The 10816-nt window shown below is 60.4% G+C and overlaps 1 protein-coding gene across 1 annotated transcript; it reads right to left on the reverse strand.

The window, feature by feature from the left end:
• Window positions 1-732: 732 nt before the first annotated feature.
• Window positions 733-7517, reverse strand: LOC110542005 (C-type lectin domain family 10 member A-like). The gene is made up of 10 exons (XM_060363402.1): window positions 7429-7517; window positions 5420-5561; window positions 4692-4799; window positions 4119-4214; window positions 3618-3689; window positions 2482-2553; window positions 1766-1852; window positions 1523-1674; window positions 1203-1309; window positions 733-1085 (listed from the first exon to the last, which is right to left on the reverse strand). Exons 2-10 carry the CDS (start codon window positions 5523-5525, stop codon window positions 926-928), a joined length of 960 nt encoding a protein of 319 aa, XP_060219385.1. The 5' UTR covers window positions 5526-5561; window positions 7429-7517; the 3' UTR covers window positions 733-925.
• Between the last annotated feature and the right edge of the window lie 3299 nt (window positions 7518-10816).

The raw sequence follows: 10816 nt of genomic DNA on the forward strand, positions 1-10816 counted from the left end.
GATACTCACATTCTTCACTTCTTTCCAAAATAGATTTATTTCTTTTACAAGTGTTTTTCCTGTGTGCCTATGTGCCTGGTGCCCTCAGGGCAGGCCTCAGCTGCCCTGGAGCTGGAGTCACAGCTGGCCGTGCTGAGCTGATGTTGGGAAGCAAACCCAGGTCCTTTGCAAATGGGTTCTTCTGAGCTATCACTCCAGCCCATCGAATATTTTGTTTCTAAATCACTTGAAGTTTTTTTCCATTTTGACTTTCTCTTGCATCCAAAATGAGTTAGAAAAATGATAAGAAGATTACCAGTTGCCTCAAGTCTCTCAGGAGACTTTTGTGTTCATTCCTAATTCTTTCATTGTGCTTAGGGAATCATATTTTCCCCCTGTAATTAGCTGAGGTCTTACGAATGGGCAGGTTCTTAGCCTGTGCCTGCTGCTCCTTCCACAAGCACCCGAGGGCCCTGGTTCACTGTCCTTACCACAATCCTGAGTCTTAAGGACAGCGCTTCTTTTCCGAGGGCCTGGCTATCATCAGGTGTTGGGGGCACGGGCAGTTAATCAACAGTAGTAATCCCATATAACCATGGAGTCTGGACCGCAGAATGATTTGCCTATGCTTACGTAGCCGGAAATAAAAAAATGGGTCTTCTAGCCTCATCCCAGTTCAGTTCACCCGAGGCGTCCTAATGCCGGCCAGCGCACCACCAGCTCCTGACCGCCAATGACCAAACACACAGAACGTCTACTTCTCTGCTTTACTCTAAAAACAGTAACGTGACAGTAATGGGCCATGCGCAGCATCGGGGTTCCGGCAACCCCGCTCTTTCAAACACCTCGGATGCTTTCCTTTATCGCCCCCTTGAAGTCCTGGGAAAACTGTCTGACCAAGACCAGCTCTCCGAGGCTTACGGCGCTGAGGTCGCCGGGAGGGGACTCAGCTGCCTTCGCCCAGCTCTGTCTCACACACCCAGTGGTAGGGCCTCTGGCACACATCATCATTCCAGCGACCATCGTCGTAAGAGAAGTGGGCACAGTCCTCGCCCCCTCCCAGCCCGTGTCCATGCCAGTCATCAGGCTGCCGTGGCCTCCAGTTCCTGCGAACACATAGCCATCAGCCGTCAGGTCCCTGCGCGGCCCCACACCCCCAGGGTCACAGGCCGAGAAGGTGGGCCGGCCCCAGGTGGGGGAGCAAGCCATGGGCAGACACGTACTGGAACCCCGTGCTGAAGTCGGTGCCATCCACCCATCTCCAGGGCCCGTTCTGGTCTGTCAGGCCCATCCAGGCGGCCACAGGGCCCTTGTGGGCCTCAATAAATTTCTGAGGAGGAAAAAAATGGGGACGAGGTGACCCCACCCCCAACAGGCATTGCCGAGGAGATCCCGCCACGGCCTCATCTGCTCCCCCACCCCAGCCTCACCTGCTCTCCCCCCAGGGCCTCACCTGGTCCCCCACCAGGCCTCACTTGGTCCCCCACCAGGCCTCACCTGCTCCCCCACCCCGGCCTCACCTGCTCCCCCGCCACGGCCTCACCTGCTCATCCAGGGAGTTGACCACCACCAGGTGTGCGTTCTCCAGCTGGCAGGCCCTGTCGGCCTCGGCCCACGACTTCTGAGCCTGGGAGAACCAGTAGCAGCTGCCTCCATGCTGCAGCCAGGGCGGGGGACAGCAGGCCTTGGCCGAGCCTGGGGGGCAGAAAGGGCAGAGGCTGGCTGCATCCGGCACCCCCAGCCCCCAGCCTGGGGCACCTGCCCAGTGCCCGCCTCACCACCTCACCGTTGGTCCTGAGGCTGTCCAGCTGGCACTCCAGGGCCTTCAGCTGCTTCCCCAGCTGCTGGACATGCTCTGTGACCTCAGACAGACCTGGGCACACAGACGGGAGTCATCCTGCCCACCCTTCACACACTGCCCACGCTCACACCTCACACTGCCCACGCTCCCCCTCCCTGCCCACCCTCCACACACTGCCCACGCTCACACCTCACACTGCCCACGCTCCCCCTCCCTGCCCACCCTCCACACACTGCCCACGCTCACACCTCACACTGCCCACGCTCCCCCTCCCTGCCCACCCTCCACACACTGCCCACGCTCACACCTCACACTGCCCACGCTCCCCCTCCCTGCCCACCCTCCACACCCTGCCCACGCTCACACTGCCCACACTCCCCCTCCCTGCCCACCCTCCACACCCTGCCCATGCTCACACCTCACACTGCCCACGCTCCCCCTCCCTGCCCACCCTCCACACACTGCCCACGCTCACACCTCACACTGCCCACTCTCCCCCTCCCTGCCCACCCTCCACACCCTGCCCACGCTCACACTGCCCACACTCCCCCTCCCTGCCCACCCTCCACACACTGCCCACGCTCACACTGCCCACGCTCCCCCTCCCTGCCCACCCTCCACACACATGCCCCCCACCCTGTAACTCTCCACACACTCACACACCCCCACCCCTCCCCGGGTGCAGGGAATGGCGGCCTCACCTGTTTTGAGCACCTGCTCCCTTTCCTTCATCGTGCTCTCCAGAGAAGTCACCTTCTGGCTTAAGCCTCGGCCTGGGAGACCACAGAGCACACGGAGAACATGGTCAGAGAGCACACAGAACACACGGAGAACATGGTCAGAGAGCACACAGAACACACGGAGAACATGGTCAGAGAGAGCACACAGAACACATGGAGAACATGGTCAGAGAGAGCACACGGAACACACGGAGCACATGGTCAGAGAGAGCACACGGAACACACGGAGAACATGGTCAGAGAGAGCACACAGAACACACGGAGAACATGGTCAGAGAGCACACAGAACACACGGAGAACATGGTCAGAGAGAGCACACAGAACACATGGAGAACATGGTCAGAGAGAGCACACGGAACACACGGAGAACATGGTCAGAGAGAGCACACGGAACACACGGAGAACATGGTCAGAGAGAGCACACAGAACACACGGAGAACATGGTCAGAGAGCACACGGAACACACGGAGAACATGGTCAGAGAGCACACGGAACACACGGAGAACATGGTCAGAGAGAGCACAGAACACACGGAGAACATGGTCAGAGAGAGCACACAGAACACACGGAGAACATGGTCAGAGAGCACACGGAACACACGGAGAACATGGTCAGAGAGAGCACACAGAACACACGGAGAACATGGTCAGAGAGCACACGGAACACACGGAGAACATGGTCAGAGAGAGCACACGGAACACACGGAGAACATGGTCAGAGAGCACACGGAACACACGGAGAACATGGTCAGAGAGAGCACACAGAACACACGGAGAACATGGTCAGAGAGAGCACAGAACACACGGAGAACATGGTCAGAGAGCACACGGAACACACGGAGAACATGGTCAGAGAGAGCACACAGAACACACGGAGAACATGATCAGAGAGAGCACAGAACACACGGAGAACATGGTCAGAGAGCACATGGAACACACGGAGAACATGGTCAGAGAGAGCACATGGAGCACATGGTCAGAGAGCACATGGAGCACTCTCACACACAGAGCACACGCTCACACATAGAGCACGCTCACATACTCTCACAGAGAATGTGGTCACCCCACCCCCACCCTCCCCGCACCAGGCCCTCTCACCAGCCTGCAGCTCCTGCCCATGGCCCTGCACCTCTGCCTTCAGAGAGCCGAGCGCCTCCTGCAGGCCGGCAGCTGGAGGGCGAGGGAGGACGCTCAGGACCCTGCCCTTCCCCAGCCCCGCCAGCCCAGAGCTGGCACAGCCCCGCTCACCCCCAGCCCAGAGCTGGCACAGCCCCGCTCACCCCCAGCCCAGAGCTGGCACAGCCCCTCTCTTACCCCCAGCCCAGAGCTGGCACAGCCCCGCTCACCCCCAGCCCAGAGCTGGCACAGCCCCGCTCACCCCCAGCCCAGAGCTGGCACAGCCCCCCTCCTTACCCCCAGCCCAGAGCTGGCACAGCCCCGCTCACCCCCAGCCCAGGGCCTGGCACAGCCCCGCTCACCCCCAGCCCAGGGCCTGGCACTGCCCCATCACCCCCAGCCCAGGGCTTGGCACAGCCCCATCACCCCCAGCCCAGTGCCGGGCACTGCCCCGCTCATGCCTCCCCCCCCCCCCCAGCTCACCCCGGGCGCGCAGGGCCTGCAGCTCCGCCTCTGTGCTGGAGGTGCTGTTGTCCACAGCGGCCCTCAGGCTGCCCAGGTCCCTCCTGCACCGGGAGTCTGCGGGCGATGGGTGAGAGAAGCAGGCTACTGGGGCTCCTCTGTGCCGGCGCTTTGCCCGCAGAGCCCACGGGGCGGTGCCTTGGTACCCAGCACTCGGGGAAACCGCGGCTGAGGGTGAGCCAGCACCAGCCACTGTGACCCAAGCTAAGCAGCGAGTGGGCCAGCAGCCGCCGGGCAGCGTCCTCCTGGCCTCCCCCGTGCCCGCCCTGCTGCCCTCTTGCCCGCTCAGGTCCGCGGAGCTTTCCCGTCGGGTCCGCCGAGCTTTCCGGGCGTCGCCGTCCCGCGCGCTCTGCACCGACACGCGCCCCCGCCATGCGACCCCCGTTACGCGCCCCCCCGCCACGCGACCCCCCGCCACACGCCCCCCACATGTCCTCAAGCCCCACATGTTCTCAAGCCCGCTCCCGCTCCCGCCATCCTCACGCCCTCCTCACTGCCCTCCTCACTGCCCTCCACTCCCCCCCCACGACCCACTCTGGGATCCGATGACGGCGACAGCCAGCAGCAGCAGGAGGCTGAGGCCCGCGGAGAACAGCAGCAGGTGGGTCCAGGAGAGGACGCGGCACAGGATGGGCAGGGCCGCTGGAAGGGAGGAGGCAGATGGAGAGGTGCAGAGCGGGGGTGGTCCCCGGGGCGCCGCCCCTTTGAGGGCAGGTGGCCTCGGGGCCACGCGTCAGGCACCCTGCACTGGGTCACTTCATGTGGGTCTGGTTGGCAGCGGCACCGAGGGCCCCGGCAGCCCGAGGAGGGCACCACGGCGTGGCGGCTGGGGAGGTCAGAGTGCGGGAGACTCGGGGCTGTGCCCGGGACCTGCCCGCCGTGGAGGAGGGCTGGGGTGCCGCCGCCTCTGCGTGAGTGTGGGCGAACGGCGAGCGTCTGTGCACCCCACAGCACAGGGGAGCAGGTCACGGTGAGGACCTGTGCGTGCCAGGCGCCGGGCCCTCGAGTGTGGCGGGGCGCGGCGGGGCGCGGCGGGGCGCGGCGGGGCGCGGGGAGCTGCAGGCGCGGCGGGGCGCGGCGGGGCGCGGCGGGGCGCGGCGGGGCGCGGGGAGCTGCAGGCGCAGCGGGGCGCGGCGGGGCGCGGCGGGGCGCGGGGAGCTGCAGGCGCGGCGGGGCGCGGCGGGGCGCGGCGGGGCGCGGCGGGGCGCGGCGGGGCGCGGCGGGGCGCGGGGAGCTGCAGACGCGGGGGGAGGGGGGCTTACTGCTAGTGCGCGCCGGAGACGCCGCGCCTCCTCTCCTGCCCCCTTCCCCCGGCTGGCCGGGCTGCTCCTCATGCTCCTCGTTCTGGAAGTTCTCGTAGGCCATCATCACCGCTACCAAACACCAGGCTTCGGGCGGTCAGACCTGGGGCAGAGAGGCCAGGGTTCAGGCTGGGGGACAGGGCTCAGGCTGGGGAACAGAGCTCAGGCTGGGGGACAGGGTTCCGGCTGGGGAACAGGGCTCAGGCTGGGGTACAGAGCTCAGGCTGGGGAACAGGGTTCAGGCTGGGGAACAGGGCTCAGGCTGGGGAACAGGGTTCCGGCTGGGGTACAAGGTTTGGTTGGGGACGGGGTTTGGTTGGGGACGGGGTTTGGTTGGAATGGGGTTTGGTTGGGGACGGGGTTTGGTTGGGATGGGGTTTGGTTGGGGACAGGGTTTGGTTTTGGTTGGGGACGGTGTTTGGTTGGGGGCAGCGTTTGGTTGGGGACGGGGTTTGGTTGGGGACAGGGTTTGGTTTTGGTTGGGGACGGGGTTTGGTTGGGGACAGGGTTTGGTTTTGGTTGGGGTACAGGGTTTGGTTAGGGTACAGGGTTTGGTTGGGGGAAGCTGGGCCTAAGAAGAATGGAGACAGGCAGCGCTGAGGCAGGGCTGCGGTGGGGTGTGGCCGGCTGAGGGGAGCCCGGCTGAGGATGGAGATGGGTTGAGGTCGGAATCAGGTCAGCCTCTGAGGAGCACAGCGCGGGGCTGGATTTGGAGCTGAAGTTGGAGCAGACTGTCCAGGTCGGACCTTGGTCTGCGCTCGCGTGCCCTCAGCCTCTGCTCCCAAACGCCTGGTGGAGAAGGGGTCCCCTCCCGAGCTCTGAGAAACCTTCCCACTTCCGCTCGGAGGACTTACGAAGCTACAGAGCAAGGAAGGCTGATTTTAGCCCGTCATGCAAAAACGACAGGGAGCCAGGAGGGGCGGGCGGTGTTTCATCGCTCCTGTGTTTGTCGCATGCGCACACGCGTGGCTTGGTACACACATGGAAGTCAGAGGACTGTTAACAGGGTTGGCTCTCTCGTTCCACAGTGCGGGTTCCAGGACCGGAACCCGGAGCCGCCTCGCCAGCCAACAACTGGTTTCCTTTTTTCGACAGTATCTATTACTCTCTCAAGAATCGGTTTGACCATTTGGAATACACCGTCTTCAGAACCTTCCTCAGATTTTCACTCTTGTGTGTGTGTGTGTGTGTGTGTGTGTGTGTGTGTGTCTGTGTGTGTGTGCAGAAAAAACAGTTAATTTTCATGATGGCTTGTAATTAAGATACAACATACAAATAATTTCTAAGCTCAGCATTCCAAATAAAAACTTCAGCAAACTCATGCAATCCTTTGGAATATTTGCAAATAAAATTAAAGGTTAAGACCTCAAAAAAAAAAAAAAATTGCTACTGCCGGGTCTAGGAGGGGCCTGGGCTGGGCTTGCGCACTCTGCCGCTGGGGTCAGTGCTCAGGAGTGTAGAAGGAACTGGGACTGAGCCACAGCGAGACTGGAAGTGAAGAGCTGCGTGGGCGTTCGGGGCTTCTGTGGAGAGCCACCCGGAGCCGGGGCTGACACAGGAGCTGGCTGAGTGCACCTGCACACGTATGCACACAACACATGAGCTCTTACTCTACACACACACACACACACACACACACGAAGCAGGGTAAATATTTACTGAGGAACGGCAGCCATGGTTGTTCTTTGGCTCTACATCTATGTGCCTGCATGTATACTTACTCCCCCACACACGAACATGTGCACATGGATACACACACGGCTCAGGCCTGAGCAGAGGTCACGGGTGAGCAGAGAAGGGGCTGCACTGGGGTCTGACGGGAGTTTGGACGCCCCAGCCCACGCTGGACGCAGGGAAGGGTGTCGCCCCGAGTCCACACAAACCGGGCACCCTTCCCTCTGCCCACGGCCGAGAGCCCTCCCCCCCTGCACCCCTGACACGCTCGGCACCCGGCAGCCCAGCCCGGTTACCTGGGCGAAGCCTGGAGACTCGGGTCCGTGGTGTTCCCGGGCGGCGAGGGCTGAACTGGGAAGTCAGGGCGGGGCTCCGTGCCCACAGCTGGTGTGGGCGGGACCCCGCTCCTCTCTGGTCCATTTGGGGAGCATCGATGTTCTCAGCTTGTGACGTCAGCACTGGGGAGCTGGAGCTTGGTGTGTGGGCCGAGGCCTCGCCGCAGCGGCCAGGCCTGCCCCCGACGCTGCTCTGCCTCTCCCGGCGGGAGGACGGCCCTTTCCCTGGATTCTGCATCTCCACTCACTTCCCACCCGTGTCTGTGTCTCTGTCACTGCGCACCTCTCCACGGAAGCTCATTCACTGCTCGTGTTCAGACCGGGTGAGACCGGCCCCCAGGCCCCGAGCTCCATCTCCACACCCCTCACCGCACCCTGGAGGATGGACAGGGATGGAGACCATGTCCTGACCAGGATGGGAGAGGAGGAGACAGAGAAAGAACACTTCGTCCTACTCCATATCAAGGCCGTGCGGGAGGACGCTAGAACGGGCAGCTGGGGAGGCGGTGCTGGGTGGAAGGCCATCGGACACCAGCACACCCCGCACCCAGCCCGGCTGTCCCTGCTCAGCCTTCCCAGCATCCCCTTTCCTCACGGGAGCTTGTCAGCGCAGCCCCTCGCAGCACGCACCCCTCTGGGAAGCCTGCGTGGCGAGTGGAACAGCAAAGCAGAGTCCTTCAGGGTTCTTATGTGCTTTCTTTGTCGTCGTGATTGTCCACTTCACCTGCACGGCTGTTTTGAGTCTTACCTGCTTTTACTGAACAGATACGTGTCAGGACCATTTCTGCCCATCCAAGGCTAACAAACACTTGGCTCGGTGGCCATCGCTGGATTGCAGCCGCCAAGATGAAGCTCCATCCCTTCGTGACCTCCTTCCGCAGGCCGCAAGGGCTCCTCAGAGCGCCTCTCACACCCGGAGGAAGAGCGTGTCTTCTCCTCTGTCCAAAGAGCTGAGACAGAAGAGTGATGTTTGCTTACACCCATTCGAAAGGACGGTGAAGGTCAGGCCGCCTGAGGACAGGCCGAGGCCAGCAGCCCGGCAAAGTGGTCCAGGTGGACAGGAAGAGCTGTGTCTCCTACCTGAGTGAGTGTAGTGAGAAAAGGCCGCCCGCGGTCCGTGGGGGCCAGCACCCCAGTGAGGTGGCTGTCGCCAGGCCAAGCTGGACAGAGACTGCAAGATCCCGGAGAGGAAAGCCAAGTGGGAAAGGAGAAGGGCAAATCTGAGGAAGGAGAGATTGGGAAGGAGCAGGAGCGGGGGCCTCTCACTCAGCGCTCATTGAAGGCCGGAACAGGAAACAAGCCGCTCCGGGTCACCCGCACCTCTCCTCTCTGTCACTCTGTTATTCGTGGTTTCCCTGTGTGTGTGCTCTGGGCTGGTCTTATGCACCCTTGATAGTTCGACTCGCCTGTCTTTTGCCTGGAGCTCTGGCTTGGCTCCAGACAGTTGCTCTCAGGAGGCCGTGAAACCTTTCAGAGGCGACTGAGCTCTGGAAGGAGGTTGTGGCTTCCAGCCTTTTCCTCTTTCTCTTTTGCTGTACAGCCAGGAACTGAGTAGCTTTGCTGCCTGATGTGTGCCTTGCTGTGGGCACAGTGGAACCAACCACAGGCCAAAACCATGGAGAATAAGGTCATCCCTTTTCTAACCCAGTTGTCTTGGGTAGTTTTTGTAGGACAGAACCCTGACGAGACAAAGGGTTTTCAAGCTAACCCTAAGCCTGAGTGGGAGGCAGATAGGATCCTTAGCGGGGGAGGGGGGGTCACTCTTTGAAAATTTCAGGACCTGAGAGGACAAAAGAAAGACCCAACATGGCGTCAGCCAGTCCGAATTCTGCACATTTGCACCGTGAAGGTTCCCATTACCATAACGGCTCTTCTCCAGGGCAAGGAAGGAGGTTACACCAAGACCAGCAGATTCACGGACAGTCGTGTTCACAGTGTTGGTTCTGTGAACTCGAGAGGCCTTTGGGCCGTCTTCAGCTTCTTCCTCGGTGTTCGTAGGGGGTGCAAGCTGCTTGTGCTCACAGGAGCGCACCAGAGAAAGCAGCATAGGAAGCGCACAAGCTCGGCTCACCAGCGCACAAGCTCCAGCTTGGTGACCGGAGCTGCCTGGAGGACCAGGCCACATCCAGCCCGCAGGACGTTCTGTTTGCCCCAGACTCCTTCCTAGACCTTCGTCCTGGGCCTTGCTTCTCAGCCAACAGCCCTGTCCAGGGGGAGCTGTCCTGGGTGCTTTATAGCTTGGCGACCTCTGAATCTGCGTGATCTAGACCCCACCTGATCGCCTCTAGGCCCTTAAAGCTAGAGCCAGTATTTATGGAAGAGTCACGTGTGCTTTGCAAAGGAGTTTTGGTGTGTCACACTTTAAACTTTACTGTGCACGTGGGATTGAGAGCATGGTTACCAGAAACTTTGTTTCCGAAATTGCACTGCACTTAAATACATCTAAAATAAATGGCCTGGTGTCAACTCCTGAAGTTTGAGCGAGCCCAGCCAACTGAGCCGTGTTGAACAGGACTTCCTCATTGTCCGACGTGGACCATTGTTTCATGAGCTCACTCTGCCAGTGGCGGTGTTAGGCTCAAATCATGAGCCCGATACTGGAGAAAACCCGGAGACGGATCATTGCGACAGCAAGAGGTTTATTTTTGGCCACCGTGCGATGGGGCCACTCTATAAATCAGCAAAGAACGGCCCCAAGAAACAAAAGCCTCGGGTCTTTATAGAAAAAATGCAGGGAAGCCCATGGGTTTTAGTCTTGGCAGCTCGGGATTGGATGAAGAAGCTATAAGGTAACTGACTTCTAAGATAATTGGTTGGTCTTATGTGCTCAAGTTCCAGTCCTGCTAAGTGTGAATGTGGCTGCAGTTAAAGGTGGGGGTGGGGGATTAGCTCATTCTTGAAGATCGGGGCTGCGGGCTTTTGGCTGGAGGTCAGGGGCTACTCAGAAGAAGGTTTGAGTCCACCTGGGTTGGTTGCTAAGAAATGCTGTCTCGCAGACATGTCTGGTCATTCTTTTTGCTGGGCGAAGGTCGTTGCTTGCTCACTTAATCTCTGTCCTCACAGACGACCAGGGTCACATTCTTGGGCACCAGCTGGACTGGTACACAGAGCTCACCTGTTTGTAGGAGGATCTGAGAGTGCACACAAGGGGTTAACCCTGAATTGCAAGCCCACAAACTATTGTTAGGGGATAGTGGTACACACTTGATTTATCTGGGACCCGAAGGAAGGTGGAGCAGAGAGCGCGGTGGCTGGGTGTGGCTTTTCCGATGCAAGTTCCTGATCCTGAGGCTGATTGCAGATGGTTGCCAGCCGCAGCTGTCTGGACTAGAAACATAGAGTAAGTCAG

This window comes from Meriones unguiculatus, chromosome 11, assembly GCF_030254825.1.
Source record: "Meriones unguiculatus strain TT.TT164.6M chromosome 11, Bangor_MerUng_6.1, whole genome shotgun sequence".
NCBI lineage: Eukaryota > Metazoa > Chordata > Mammalia > Rodentia > Muridae > Meriones > Meriones unguiculatus.

What these genes read in the sequence shown, in the direction of transcription:
- LOC110542005 (XM_060363402.1), bottom strand. Translation starts at nt 5,525, where the DNA reads ATGATGGCCTACGAGAACTTCCAGAACGAGGAGCATGAGGAGCAGCCC. An exon ending in CGCCGTCATCGGATCCCAGA is followed by an intron (nt 4,215 to 4,691) that starts GTGGGTCGTGGG and finishes CATCGCCCGCAG; the next exon opens with ACTCCCGGTGCAGGAGGGAC. An exon ending in GGAGCAGGTGCTCAAAACAG is followed by an intron (nt 1,853 to 2,481) that starts GTGAGGCCGCCA and finishes CTGTGTGCCCAG; the next exon opens with GTCTGTCTGAGGTCACAGAG.